We start from the raw sequence: 15,861 nt of genomic DNA on the forward strand, positions 1-15,861 counted from the left end.
TTTCTTTGGGAATGTTGTGTCAGGTTATATAGTAACTAAAGCGAGAAGAAATACTTTTCAATTAGTTAGCTGATAAATCCGACAAATTGTTGAGCCAAATACACAAAATGTTGATGAAATTGTGCAGGTCTGGCAGCATGTGGGCCATTACATCTCAACTTCAATTCAGATTGTCTGCAGACTCAAGCCTACAGTGGTACTCTTGAAATTGGTTTCAGGAGAACTAACTTCATAATGGGAAAAAAGAAAATTCACATTTCTTTTTTCATTCTGGGCTGTATGCTAATCCCTGCTTCAAAACTCTCCATCGCTATATATACCATTATCAAAGATTTGCCAAAATTCACTGAATCCCAAAAAGATTGAAGGATATGGATTTTTATTGAACCTCTAAGAAGTAATTTAACTGAAGTTTAATAACAGCAGTTATTTAATTACTCAGAATGTCAGTTCATGATTCCTTCATGGTAAATTGAGTTACAGCGATAGCATTAGAATTTTTGCAAAGATCTGTAGCTTAGGTTGTGATTCATGTAGTTGGTTAGCTCACCGAGCTGCTGGGTTATCATGCAGACATTTCATTACCATGCTGGGTAACATCATCAGTGCAACTTCCATGAAGCACTGTTGTTCTGTCCTGTTTGTTTTTTATGTGGTCCGATCTATTGGGGTGAGTGTCACTTCTGGGTCTTTGTTCCAGCAATTTGTACAGTGTGTTTGTTGATGGCCTTTTTGGTTGAAAACCAAGTTTCCAAGTACTCTCTTCCATGTCTCTAGTTGGCTTGTCCTAGGATGGTTATGTTGTCATAGTCAAATTGATTGTCCTCTTGGTCTGTGTGGACAATGATGAGGGAGAATGGATCCTGTTGTTTAGTTGCTAGTTGATGTTTGTGAAGTCGGTTGGCTAGTTTTCTTCCCATTTGTCCCATGTAATTCTTGCTGCAGTTCTTGCAAGGGATTTTGTACACCACATTGATTCTACGTGTTGTGGATATGAGGTCCTTTGTTATGTTAAGTAATTGGTGTAGTGTGGCTGTTGGTTCGTGTGCTACCATAATATCTAGTGGTCAATATGTCCTGGTTGTTAATTCTGATACGTTCTTCACATAGAGTAGGGTGGTCAGTGTGTTGGTGGCTACGGTGTCTTTTTGGCATTGTCTGTTGGACAGCATTGGTGGACAAAGCTGATGGGGTATCCACTGTTAGCAAAGACTTTGTGTAAGTCTCATCCTCTTCCTTGCGCAGATCAGGTGTGCTGCAGTGTGTCACAGCTTTTTTGAATCGTGGTCTGACACAGCTCCATTTGTGGTCGTTGGGGTGGTTGCTATTGTAATTGAAGATCTAGTCTGTGTGGGTTGGTTTCTTGAGTACTTTGGTTGTAGATCCTCTGTTGGTCATCTGTTCTACCATGACATCTCAGAATGGGAGTTGGTGGTTGTTGTCTTCCTCCCTGGTAAATGTGATGCCAGTGACTATACTGTTAATGAGGTGGTGTGTTTCCCCGAGTCTTTCATTTTTGATGATGACAAATGTTTCATCCACGTATCATATCCGTAGTTTCAGATGGATTGCCACACTACTTGAGGATCCAGTAACAATGAATTCATGTAACACCATTAGCACAGACAACATACTTAAGCTACTAGACTTACGCTCACCATCCACTTTGGCTTCAATGGCCAGATATACCAATTAATTAACGGCACATCGATGGGCTCTCCCATCTCAACAGAAGCAGTCAGACTAGAAAACACAGCCCTTCTCCCGATCAAACCAGAACTATAGATACAATACATGCATAACTAAGTCCTTTACCTCAGAAATGAGTCAAGTGAATAGAATGTGTACTGCTTTTAAAGAAATTGAACATTTTTGAAATGAAACCAAAACTGTGCACAGTACTACAGATGCAATCTCATTAACTTGGTTTGATATGGAGGTGCTGGTGTTGGACTGAGATGGACAAAGTTAAAAATCGCACAACACCAAGCCATAGTTCAACAGGTTTATTTGGAAGCGCTAGCTTTTGGAGTGCTGATAGCTACCTGATGAAGGAGCAGGGTTCTAAAAGCTCATGCTTCCAAATAAACGTGTTGGACTATAACCTGGCACTGTGTGATTTTTAATCTAAACTAAGTTGTTTACTAAGCCATTTCATAGGGCAGTTCAGAATCAACTGCCTTTTCCATCAGGCAGTAGATATAAAAGTTTGAATATACCTACACACAGATTCAAGAACAGCTATTTCCCTGCTGTTATCAGACTTTTGAATGGATCTCCCAAATGTTAGTTCTGATCTCTTTTTCTGCAATTTCTCTGCAGGTGTAACAGTGTATTCTGCAATCTGTCCTGCTACCCTGATGCATTTTGTAAGGTATGAACTGCCTGTATCGCATGTAAAACATCACTTCTCACTTTATCATGGTAAATGTGACAAAAATCAATCAATCAGTCATGAGGGGCATAGATAGGGGTGAATAGCCAAGGTTTTTTTCCTAGGGTGGGGGAGTTCAAAACTAGACAATATAGGTTTAAGTTGAAAGGGGAAACATTTAAAAAGGGCCTGATCAATGGGAACTAGTTGGACCGAAGGGTCTGTTTCCACATTGCATAACTTTATGACTCTATGACATACTTACAGCATCAGGGCCTGTTTCAAAATTTGGAGGATTGACCACAGATTAGACATGCAACAGCCTGAAACAGTCATACTTGTGGAAGAATATCTTACAGATGCATCACCATTGTTGAATATGCTCTGTCCCAGCAGTACAGTGGCATAAGATCAGGAGGGAGTTCCCCTGGGTGTCCTCAATATTACCCTTGGATCGCATGAAGTCTCATGGCACCAGGTCAGGCATGGGCAGAGAAATCTCCTTCTGATTACTCCCTACAGCACCTATCCCATCCCTTCCATTGATGAGCCACTGCTCCTCCATGTTAAATACCACTTGGAAAAGCACTAAGGATGGCAAGGGGGAAGAATGTACTCTGAGTGATGGACATCAATGTTTATCAAGAGTGGGTTGGTACACCACTTCTAAACAAACTGGCCAAATGCTGAAGGACATACCTTCTCAGTTGGCCCTACTGGGGACGAGAGAGACTCACAGTTGGTGTGTTGCCTCCCGGGAGCCAGTTTCCATGATGACTCTGATCGTGTTTTTGGGATCCTTCGGGGGGAAGGAGAGCAGCCCCAAGTCGTGGTCCACATTGGCACCAATGACATAGGTCGGAAGAGAGATGGGGACTTGAGGCAAAAATTCAGGGAGCTAGGATGGAAGCTTAGAGCTCGGACAAACAGAGTTGTTTTCCTGGTTTGCTGCGCATGCCACGTGCAAGTGAGGTGAGGAATAGGGAGAGAAAGGAGTTGAACACGTGGTAACAGGAGGGAGGGTTTGGAGTTTTTGGATAATTGGAGCTCTTTCTGGGGTAGGTGGGACCTCTACAAGCAGGATGGTCTTCATCTAAACCAGAGGGGTACCAATACCCTTGGTGGGAAATTCAATAATGCTATTAAGGTGGATTTAAATTAATACAGCAGGGGGATGGGAACCAAAATTGTAGGACAGGTACAGAAGAGGATCAGAGTAGGGAGTCCCAAAATCAAGTATCTGACACTGGCGAGAACCTGGTTTGAAGTATGTGTACTTCAATGCGAGGAGCATCCGAAATAAAGTGGGTGAACTGGCAGCGTGGGTTGGTACCTGGGACTTCAATGTTGTGGCCATTACGGAGACATGGATAGAGCAGGGACAGGAATGGCTGTTGCAGGTTCCGGGATTCAGATATTTCAGTAAGAACAGAGAAGATAGTAAAAGGGGGGAGATATGGCATTGTTGATCATGGACAATATTACAGTTGTAGAAAGGATGTTTGGGGACTCGTTAACTGAGGTAGTATGGGCTGAGCTTAGAAACAGGGAAGGAGAAATCACCATGCTGGGAGTTTTCTATAGGCCTCCGAGTACTCCCAGAGGTGTAGAAGAAAAGATAGCAAAGATGATTCTCGATAGGACTGAGAGAGGCAGGGTAGATGTCATGGGGGACTTCAACTATCCAAATATTGACTGGGATCACTACAGTACAAGTACTATAGATGGGTCACTTTTTGTCCAGTGTGTGCAGGAGGGCTTCCTGACACAGTATGTAGACAGGCCTACAACGGGCGAAGCTACTTTAGATTTGGTACTGGGTAACGAGCCTGGCCAGGTGTTAGATTTGGAAGTAGGTGAGCACTTTGGAGACAGCGATCACAATTCTGTCAGGTTTATTTTAATGATGGAAAGAGATAGGTGTACTCCACCGAGCAAGAGTTACAGCTGGGGGAAGGGAAATTACGATGCAATTGGGAAAGATTTAGGAAGCGTAGAATGGGGAAGGAAACTGCAGGGGATGAGCACATTAAAAATGTGGAGCTTATTCAAGCAAAAGCTCCTGTGTGTCCTAGATAAGTATGTACCTGTCAGGCAGGGTTGCGTGAGCCGTGGTTTACTAAGGAAGTGGAATCCCTGGTCAAGAAGAAGAAGAAGGCTTATGTTAGGACAGAATGTGAAAACTCAGGGCGCTTGAGGGTTACAAGGAAGTCAGGAAGGACCTAAAAAGAGAGCTCAGAAGAGCCAAGAGGAGACATGAGAAGTTGTTGGCGGATAGGATCAGGGTTAACCCTAAGGCTTTCCATAGGTATGTCAGGAATAAAAGAATGACAAGATTTAAATTAGGGCCAATCAAGGATAATAGTGGGAAGTTGTGTGTGGAGTCAGAGGAGATAGGGGAAGCACTAAATAAATATTTTTCGACAGTGTTCACTATAGAAAATGAAAATGTTGGTGAGGAAGATACAGAGATACTTGCATCTAAAACTAGAAAAGATTGAGGTTCACAAGGAAGAGGTATTAGAAATACTGCAGAGTGTGAAAATAGACAAGTCCCCTGGGCCGGATGGGATCTATTCTAGGATCCTCTGGGAAGCAAGGGAAGAGATTGCCGAGCCTTTGGCATTGATCTTCAAATCATCATTGTCTACAGGAATAGTGCCTAAGGACTGGAGGACAGCAAATGTGATTCCCTTGTTCAAAAAGGGTAATAGAGACAACCCTGGTAATTACAGACCAGTGAGTCTCACTTCATTTGTAGGTAAAGTGTTGGAAAAGGTTATAAGAGATAGGATTTATAATCATCTAGAAAAGAATAATCTGATCAGGGACAGTCAGCACAGTTTTGTGAAGGGTAGGTCGTGCCTAACGAGTCTTATTGAGTTTTTTGACAAAGTGACCAAACAGGTAGATGAGAGTAAACAGGTTGATGTGGTGTATATGGATTTCAGCAAGGCGTTCGATAAGATTCCCCACAGTAGGCTATTATACAAAATGCGGAGGAATGGGATTGTGGGAGACATAGCAGTTTGGATCAGTAATTGGCTTGCTGAAAGAAAACAGAGGGATGTAGTTGATGGAACATGTTCATCGTGGTGTCCAGTTACTAGCGGCGTACCACAAGGGTCGGTGTTGGGTCCACTGCTGTTCGTCATTTTTATAAATGACCTGGATGAGGGCTTAGAAGGGTGGGTTAGTAAATCTGCAGACGACACTAAGGTCGGTGGAGTTGTGGATAGTGACAAAGGATGTAGTAGGTTGCAGAGAGACATAGATAGGATGCAGAGCTAGGCTGAGAGGTGGCAAATGGAGTTTAATGTGGACAAGTGTGAGGTGATACACTTTGGATGGAGTAATCGGAATGCAAAGTACTGGGCTAATGGTAAGATTCTTGGGAGTGCAGATGAGCAGAGAGATCTCGGTGTCCATGTACACAGATCCTTGAAAGTTGCCACCCAGATTGACAGGGTTGTTAAGAAGGCATACAGTGTTTTGGCCTTTGTTAATAGAGGGATTGAGTTCCAGAACCAGGAGGTTATGCTGCAGCTGTACAAAGCTCTGCTACGGCCACATTTGGAGTATTGTGTACAGTTCTGGTCACCGCATTATAAGAAGGATGTGGAAGCTTTGGAAAGGGTGCAGAGGAGATTTACTAGGACGTTGCCTGGTATGGAAGGAATGTCTTACGAGGAAAAGCTGAGGGCCTTGAGGCTGTTCTCGTTAGAGAGAAGAAAGTTGAGAGGTGACTTAATAGAGACATACAAGATAATCAGAGGGTTAGATAGTGTGGACAGGGAGAGCCTTTTTCTAAGTATGGGGACGGCAAACACGAGGGTACACAACTTTAAAGTGAGGGGAGATAGGTATAAGACAGATGTCAGAGGTAGTTTCTTTACTCAGAGAGTAGTAAGGGTATGGAATGCTTTGCCTGCAACGGTAGTAGATTCGCTAAGTTTAAGTGCATTTAAGTCGTCATTGGACAGGCATATGGACGTACATGGAATAGTGTAGGTGGGATGGGCTTCAGAGTAGTGTGACAGGTCGGCGCAACATCGAGGGCCGAAGGGCCTGTACTGCGCTGTAATGTTCTATGTTCTATGTTCTACTGGTCAGATAGTGAGGAAACCATCAAAAGTAGGAGAGTAGTAGTGGAGGGTTGCTTTACCGACTGGAGGCCTGTGATTAGCGATGTGCAGCATGGATGACACCAACATTGGTGGTGTACAGGGCAGAGAAGAAGGTTACCTCAGAGTACAACGGGACCTTGATCAGATGGGCTGATGAGTAGAGGAAGGGCAGATCAGTTTAATTTAGAGAAATGTGTGGTGCTGCATTTTGGAAAGGTAAATCAGGGCAGGTCTTATACACTTAATGGTAAGGTCCTGAGGAGTGCTGCCGAACAAATAGACCTTGGAGAGCAAGTTCATACCTGACGAAGGAGCAGTGCTCCGAAAGCTAGCACTTCCAAATAAACGTGTTGGACTGTAACCTGGTTCTGTGTGATTTTTAACCTCTTAAACTGCAGCATTCCAGGTGCTCTAGGCAGATAGACAATGTTATTAGAAAGAGAGTTTCAGGATTTTGAGTGAGCAACACTATAGGAATGGAAATATATTTCCGAGTCTCAATAGTCAGTGGCTTTGAGGAGAACCTACAGATATTGGTGTTCACACGTACCTACCACACTTGTCTTTCTAGATAGATGGGTTAGAGTGCTGTCTAAGGAGCCATGGAGAATTTCTGCTTGAGAATTGGTGGACAGTACACATTGCTGCTGCTGTTGCTGGTGGGGGGAGTAAACGTTTGCAGATGTGATGCCAATCAACAGGATTGATTTGTCCTGGATGATGCAAGCTTCTTGAGTATTTTTTGGAGCTGCACTTATTCAAGCAAGTAAGGAATATTCCTTCACACTTCTGATTTGTGCTTTGTAGATGGTGGACAGGCTTTGTCAGATCAGTAGTGAGTTACTCTTGCAAGATTCCCAGCCTCTGACCTTCTCTTAAACTGTGGTATTTATATAGCTAAACCAGTTCAATTTCTGATCAATAGTGAATGCCAGGATATTGATAGTGGGGAATTCAGTGATGGTAATGCCATTGAATGTCAACGGACAATAGCTGGTCTCTCGCTTGTTGTATATGGTTATTGCCTTGAATTTATGTAGCATGTATATTATGAGCCACTTGTCAGCTCTGGCCTGGATATTCTCCAGATCTTGCTGTATTTGAACAACTTCAATGTCTGAGGTGTCAAGAATGATGCTGAACACTGTGCAGTTGTCAGCGAATGTTTCCACTTATGACTTTATGATGAAGCAGCAGAAGATGGCACCTGCAGGTATCCTGGGACTGAGCTGCGTGATTTCAGACAACTGCAATCATCTTCCTTGGTGCTAAATATGACTCCAACCAGCTGAGAGGTTTGCTCTGATTCCCAGTGATTGCAGTTTAAGTAGAATTCTTTGATGTCACACTCTGTAAAATGTGGCCTTGATGTCAAGGGCAATCACATTTACCCCATCTCTGGAAGTCAGCTCTTTGTCTGTCATTAAACCAAGGCTGTAATGAGATCAAGAATTGACTGGTCCTGGCAGGAACCAAACTGGGCATTCGTGAACAGGTTATTGCTGAGCAGGAGCATCTCGATAGCACTATTGATTGCACTTTCCAAAGCTTTACCGATGATCGAGAATAAACTGTTGAAGCGGTAATTGGCTGGGTTGGATTTGTCTAGTTTTGTTTGTACAGGACATATTTGCATATCCTTTGGGTTCCATATCCTTTGGTAGATGCCAATGTTGTGCCTGTACAGGCAAGTTCTGGAGCACAAGAACTGGAAAAAAGCAAATTACTGCAGATGCTGGAATCTGAAACCAAAAGAGAAAGTGCTGGAAAATCTCAGCAGGTCTGGCAGCATCTGTAAGGAGAGAAAAGAGCTGACGTTTCGAGTCTAACTGACCCTTTGTCAAAACTGGAATGTTAACTTAGTCTTTGCAGTATCCAGTGACTCCAACTGCATCTTGATATCTTGTGGAGTGAATCGAATTGGCTGAAGACTGGTGTCTGTGATGCTAGAGACCATTGGATCCACTTTTCAGGCCCCAGGGTCACTCCCTTTGGGCTGTTCATGAGTTTGAATGATATACAGAGAGAAATAATGAAAGATGACTTGAATCTTCATGGTGATTTGGGTTAATCATGTTTGAAAGGATTGCTACAAACACAAATTCATAAAGTCCATGAGGGGTAGTGTCTGAAAGCAATGTCATAGACCCAACCAGGGTACATGCTATCTTAGATCCGGTAATGAGTAATAAGGCAGGTTTAATAAATGATTTCAGAGTAAGTAACAGATCCCCATGGCAGTAGTGATCATAACATGATAAAATTTAATATCCAGCTGAAAGTGAGAAACTTGGTCACAAATAAGTGTGAATAATTTATGGGAATTACAATGATAAGCATATATTTAGCAATTAGCTCAGAATATTAATCAATATGAAATTTCCCATAGATTTTGCATTGACTGTTTATAACATATTATTTGAAGATAAAAGTACAATACTCACAGCTTTGACTTGTAATTTATTGAAAAAGTACCGAAGAGTATCAACTTCTTCTGTTTCCTCCTTTGAAATCTCCATTCCATACTTATTCAGGATGCTATATGCTTCCTACATAGAAAACAGTAACAAACCATAATACAATAAGACCATAAGTCATAGGAGTAGAAATTAGGCCATTCAACCCATTGAGTCTGCTCCGCCATTCAATCGTGTCTGATAAGTTTCTCAACACATTCTCTCGCTTTCTCCCCATAACTCTCAATCTCTAGCATCACAGACACCAGTCTTCAGCCAATTCAATTCACTCCACAAGATATCAAGACATAGTTGAAGTCAAGAACCTATCCATCTCAGGCTTAAATATACTCAGTGACCTGGCCTCCATAGTTCTTCTGTGTTAATGAATTCCATAGATTCACCATTCTCGGGCTGAAGAAGTTTCTCCTTATCTCCATTCCAAAAGGTCTTCGCTTTACTCTAAGTCTATACCCTTAGGTCCTAGTCTCTCCTACCAATAGAAACATCTTCCCAACATCTACTCTATCCAGGCCTTTCAGCATTCTGTAAGTTTCAATTGGATTGCCCCTCATCCTTCTGAACTCCATCAAGTATAGACCCAGAGTGCTAAAACATTCTTCATATGTTAAGCTTTGCATTCCTGGGATCATTCTCGCGAACCGCCTCTGAACACACCCAGGACAAGTACATCCTTCTTGAGTTATAGGGTCCAAAACTGCGCACAATATTCCAAATTTGACCTGACGAGAGCCTTATAGAGTCTCAGAAGTACATCCCTGCTTTTATATTCAAATTTTCTCAAAATAAATGCCATCATTGCAATTGTCTTCCTAATTACTGATTCAACCTGCAAGTTTACCTTGAGAGAATCCTGGACCAGGACTCCCAAGTCTCTTTGCAGTTCAGATTTCTAAATTTTCTCCCCATTTAGAAAATAGTCCATGCCTTTATTCTTACTACCAAAGTGCATGACCTCGCGCTTTCCTACATTGTACTCCATCTGCCACTTTTTTGCTCACTGTCCCAACCTGTCTAAATCCTTCTGCAGTCTCCCTGCCTCCTCAATACTATCTGTTGTGATGATGCTGCTCTTTTAACAAGGTTATGTTGTCCTTGTTTATTTTCAGGATGTCATAAAGACACAGGTTCTGAAACATCTGGGGTTGAATAGGTTTTAGGGCCACTTTGATTATACCTAACAGATGCTGTCTCAGGCAAAAGGCTTTCAAGTTATTTAAAATAAAACACTGGTACAATGAGAATGTGGCCAGTTCTCCAAGCTCAGTTTTTTCTTTTATTTGAGTTGATTTTTTTGGCAGACTGGCTATTCACTATTCAGTGAGTTGTGAAGCTGCTGGACCGAAGAGAAGCAGGTTCATGCTAACTCTCCCTCTCTCTGCCTTGTCTCCTGTAAGATCCTGTGTCTGATTTTACCTTTTGCGCCAAGGGATGTTTATGGGACTGTTGCAAGTATTTGGAACAGCATTATTAAGTTGGTATAATCTGTTGGGGTTTTGGATATGTTATGTTATTCTGTCTTCTGTTCTCTTTTATTTGTGTTTCATTCGGTAATCTTGTAAATAAATTCCATTTTGTTTAAAACTAAGTGGTTTGACCAGCTGCATCCCTCCTGGAATTACTGTGTTACACCTGCTTAAAACAACTAGCAAAGGTCAGGTCTGGGGGACTTTCTTGATGTATTGGGGGTGTCTGGCCTGGTCCAAAATGCTGTCCCTCTACCAATCTCTATATCATCTGCAAATAGCCAGAATGCTATTATATGTATAAAGTGAAAAGTAATTTTGATCGGTGGATAAGGGCATTAAAATCAAAGCAAACCAATGGTGCTCTGAAAGATGATTATTTTGGAAGAGTTCAAAAATTCACTTCACGTGAACATAAGAGATATGCTTAGTAAGTTTGCAGATGACATCAGGTGTAGTGGAGAACGAAGGTTACCTCAGAGTACAAGAGAATCTTGATCAGATGGGCCAATAGGCTGAGGAGTGACAGATGGAATATAATTTAGAGAAATGTGAGGTGCTGCATTTTGGAAAAGCGAATCAGAGCAGAACTTATCAACTTAATGGCAAGGTTGTGGGGAGTGTTGCTGAATAAAGAGACCTTAGAGTGAAGGTCCATAGTTCCTTGAATGTAGAGTCACAGGTATATAGCATAGTGAAGTGGATATTTAGTATGCTTTCCTTTATTGGTCAGAGCACTGAGTATAGGAGTTGGGAGGTCATGGTGCGGCTATACAGGGCATTAGTTAGGCCACTTTTGGAATATTGCATGCAATTCTGGTCTCATTCCTACCGGAAGGATTTTGTGAGACTTGCAAGGGCTCAGAAGAGATTTACAAGGATGCTGACAGGGTTAGAGGATTTGAGCTATAGGGAGAGGCTGAATAGGTGGGGGCATTGGAGGCTGAGGGGTGACCTTATAGAGGTTTATAAAATCATGAGGGGTATGGATAGGGTAAATAGACAAGGCTGTTTCCCTGGGGTGAGAGAATCCAAAACTTAGAGGGTGCAAGTTTAGTGTGACAGGGGAAAGATATGAAAGGGACTTAAGGGGCAATTTTTTTACACATAGGGTAGTGCATGTGAGGAATGGGCTGCCAGAGGAAATGGTGGAAGCTGGTACAAATACAACATTTAAAAGGCATATGGATGGGTACATGAATAAGAAGGGTTTAGAGAGATACAGGCCAAGTGCTGGCAAATGGGAGTAGTTTAGGAGAGGATGTCTGGTTGACATGGACGTGTTGGACTGAAGGATCTGTTTCTGTGCTGTACATCTCTATGACTATGACTCTAGTGAGTACTCTGCGGATGAGCAGAGAGTTAAAACAGTAAGATTCGCAACTGAAATGACTTATGATTATGTGTTGGTCCATAAGTCAAAGTTTGGCTTCCAAAATCAATTTCAATCTGTAAGGGATTGAAATTGATGAAATGAACTTCTCGTATGGAAAGGGAAAGGAAGATCTCGGTGGAGAAATTATGGTAACTTACCACAGGGTAAAACAGAACCCTTGAAGGGGAAAGAGAAGTTAAAAGCTCTGGTGTTTTCACTGCAATAAAATAGGTCGCATGAAATTACAATGTTGGTGAGTTAGAAAAAAGCACTGGATAGCCATATGTAGGAAAACAGGATAAGCCAATGAATGTTGTTGGAATGGTAATGGAAAGTGTAGTGGAGGCTAGAAAGCTGCACCAGAATTTACAACCTGGTCGGAGGTTGGTTAAGGAAGAAGTGCCAGATCTTCTTAAACCATATACTTGCAAATTTTATTAACATAGGCCAAGTGCCACAGATAAAGACGTTACAATATTAAGAGATACAGGATCCTCTCAATCTGTGATGTTGAAAGATGAAGAGATATGTACCTCTGAAGGACTATTGCCAGAAAAGATGCTAGTAAAAGGAATTCACTGTGGGACAAGAAGCACACAATTATGTAAAATGTCACAAAGCTAGTCCTTTGTTTTCTAAAAGCTGTTCCTTGGCTCAAGGATACTCTGTCCATGATTTTTTTCAGAGGGGTAATAATTCAGGCCGGGCTCCGATCAGACTGGTTTGGTACAGGACTTTGAGAGGCCTTTTGTTTATATGTAAACATATGAGATTTCAGGCCAAAGTGGGCATGTTTTAGAAGTGACCTGTAGAATGAAAGGAGAGTGGTCAGCTGTCTAGCTGAGCAGTTTAGTTCAGTCGAGAACTGGTTGGGAGTTCAACATCTAGTTGCATGGAAACTCTCTCTTCTGCCCTTCTAACTTGAACCTGTAAGCACCTGACCCTTTTTTGTACTGTGTTTTAAACAGGTTTGCTTATTGGGATTGTTGTGTATATTCGGAAAAGCACACTTTAGTTTAGATTAGATTAGATTAGATTAGATTACAGTGTGGAAACAGGCCCTTCGGCCCAACAAGTCCACACCGACCCGCCGAAGCGAAACCCACCCATACCCCTACATTTACCCCTTACCTAACACAACAGGCAATTTAGTATGGCCAATTCACCTGACCCTGCACATCTTTGGATGGTGGGAGGAAACCGGAGCACCCGGAGGAAACCCACGCAGACACGGGGAGTTTGGATAGACTGAAGTCTGTAGGGGTTCTTAATTCTGTTCTTCATGTTTCATTGTGTAATTTCATGAATAAATTGTTTGCCTGTTTTAAACCTGGTAATCAACCTCTCTAACTTACTCAAGGTAATTTCCATGTACACTTACCGAAACAAATTGCAAAGTTTACGGTCTGGGCTGCCTGCTTGAATGGTCTGAATTAGTCCATAACAGATTGGGGGTTCTTTGCGGGATTTTAAACAGCGAGTAGTAGGTGCTAGAGTCTTTATTTTAGATTAGATTTTTTACAGTGTGGAAACAGGCCCTTCGACCCAACGAGTCCACACCAACCCTCTGAAGAACAACCCACCCAGACCCATTCCCCTGCATTTACCCCTTCACCTACACTACGGACAATTTAGCATGGCCAATTCACCTAACCTGCACATCTTTGGACTGTGGGAGGAAACCGTAGCACCCAGAGGAAACCCACGCAGACACAGGGAGAATGTGCAAACTCCACACAGACAGTTGCCTGAGGTGGGAATTGAACCCAGGTCTCTGGTGCTGTGAGGCAGCAGTGCTAACTACTGTGCCACTGTGCCGCCCACTTTTTCTAAATGTCCATCCACACTAACCCCATTTCCCTGCACTTGGCCCATATCCATCTGCTATTTTGGACGTTGGTTTGGTTGGATAAATAAAGCTTAGGATAGTAATGGCTCTTTCAGTCGCCAAAAGTTTTCTGGATGTGGATGCGGTGACTTTGGAAGTTTTGCAAAAAGTACATAAGATCAAGCTGCAAGAATTAGCAGAGAAACTGGAATTTCAACTGCCTGATTTTGTGAGGAAAGGAGAGATAACTACAGCAGTAGCTCAGCATTTAAACGTGCTGGAGAAACCATGAGAATCCATTGACATGGCAAGAATTCAATTCCAAATGAAGCAGCTTGAGTTAGAGGCAAGAGATAAGGAAAGGGCAGCAGAAATGAAACAGTTTGAGTTATGATTAAAAGCAGAAGAGAGAGAAAAAGAGAGAGCTTTTGAACTTCAAAATCTGACATTTAAAAAGGAAAGTCAGCTTAATAGGCTGGAGACAAGAAGATGAGGGCAGGCTTAGTGAGGAAGAGAATGGGGATGAGCAAGCCCCTAGTTGTCAGAAGCCTGGTGAGAAACTGTTTACCTATGTTCAAGCATTGCCTAAATTTGATGAGAAGAATGTGGAAGACTTTTTCATCTCATTTGAAAAGGTGGCAAAACAAATGCAGTGGCCAGTGGCAATGTGGGTTATGTTGATCCAAACGGAAATTTTAGGTAGGGCTAGTGAGGTATTCACATCACTATCAGAGGAGGTATCTAGGGAGTATGGAGAGGTAAAGAAAGCCATTTTGGGTGCATATGAGCTTGTACAAGAAACCTCTAGACAATGTTTCAGGGATCAAAGGAAAAACCCAAGTCAAACCTACACTGAGTTTGAAAGGATCAAATGGAGAAATTTTGATAGAAAAAAAGAGCTTTAAAAATTGAGCAAACCTATGATGCCTTTAGAGAGGTAATTATTTTGGAGAAATTCATAATTCACTGCCTGAAGTAGTGCAAACTCATGTGGAAGAGCAGAGAGTTAAAACAGCAAGACCAGCAGCTGAAATGGCTGATGACGGTTTGGCTTCCAGAATCAGTTTCAGTCCATGAGGGTCAGAAATGGGGGCAAAGAGAAATCCTCACGTGGAAAGGGAAAGGTAGACCTCAGTGAAGATCATAAGTAGAACTTACCACAGGGTAAAAAAGAAACCCTTGAGGGGGACAAAGAAGTTAACAGGCTCCAGTGTTTTCATTCTAACAAAGTGGGCCATACAAAATCACAGTGTTGGTGGACTAGGAGAAAGCCAGATGTAGGAAAACCAGACAAGTCAGGCAGTTTTGTTGGACTAGTAACAAAATGCACAAGGGAAGTTAGATAACTGCCTCAGAGCGTACAAGATGATCAGAGGCTGACTAAGGAGGAAGTTCCGGATCTGCTTAAAAAATATACATGCAAGCGTGAAGTTTATTCACACAAGCCAGGAATAGTAGGTAAGGAGATTACAACATTAAGGGACACAAAATCCTCTCAGTCTGTAATGCTGAAGAATGAGGAGATATGCACTCCGGATGAACTATTGCCAGTAAAGGTGCTGGTAACAGGAATTTGTGATTGGACAAAAAATGCTCAATTATGTAAAGTGAGGCTGGAGGGTCCAGAGAAGAGTGGAGAATTTGTAGTAGGAGCATTGGATAAACTTTCAGCTGCAGGAACACAATTTGTCCTTGCGAATGATATAGCTGATTCACTGGTAGGCTTGCTGCCTTCTCCAGTTGAAAAGCCAGTGGGGACACAGGCAACCGAAGACATGGGGAATGGTTTTCCAGAAATTTTCCCTGATTGTGCGACCACAAGATTACAGAGGCACAAGCTGAAACAGGAGAAATAATCAAAAGGCACAGATAAGGAATCGACATAGTATCATCCGAAACTTTCTTCAATCAAATAAGTGGTACAGAGGAGGAGCACATAGGTAAACATGCCAGTACCTTTAGCTTTACTAAGCTGACTGAATTACAGCAGGAAGATGAAGAGTTAAAACAGTTACATCAAAAGGCATTTACTGAGAAAGAAAGTGAATGCATTCCTGTGTGTTATACTTAACAAATGACGTCTTAATAAGGAAATGGAGACCATCAGACATTCAAGCAAATGAGAAATGGGCAGAGATTCATCAAATTGTTTTGCCAGTAGGGTATAGAAAGGAGGTATGGCGCATGGCACACGAGCTACCACTTGGAGGTCAG

General features: G+C 42.2%; 1 protein-coding gene across 1 annotated transcript in view; it reads right to left on the reverse strand.

Annotated features, from left to right (window-relative positions):
* The window catches only part of LOC122540182 (dynein axonemal heavy chain 8-like), a 1,370,012-nt gene that overhangs the window by 803,045 nt on the left and 551,106 nt on the right, over positions 1-15,861 (reverse strand). The window contains exon 30 of the mRNA XM_087976825.1: positions 8,946-9,050. Coding sequence (XP_087832951.1) covers positions 8,946-9,050 — 105 coding nt within the window. The remainder of the gene's footprint in view (positions 1-8,945; positions 9,051-15,861) is intronic.

The sequence above is a fragment of the Chiloscyllium plagiosum genome, unplaced genomic scaffold (genome assembly GCF_037043375.1).
Source record: "Chiloscyllium plagiosum isolate Xiang-an unplaced genomic scaffold, Cpla_swu_hap1 HiC_scaffold_3, whole genome shotgun sequence".
NCBI classification, from domain to species: domain Eukaryota; kingdom Metazoa; phylum Chordata; class Chondrichthyes; order Orectolobiformes; family Hemiscylliidae; genus Chiloscyllium; species Chiloscyllium plagiosum.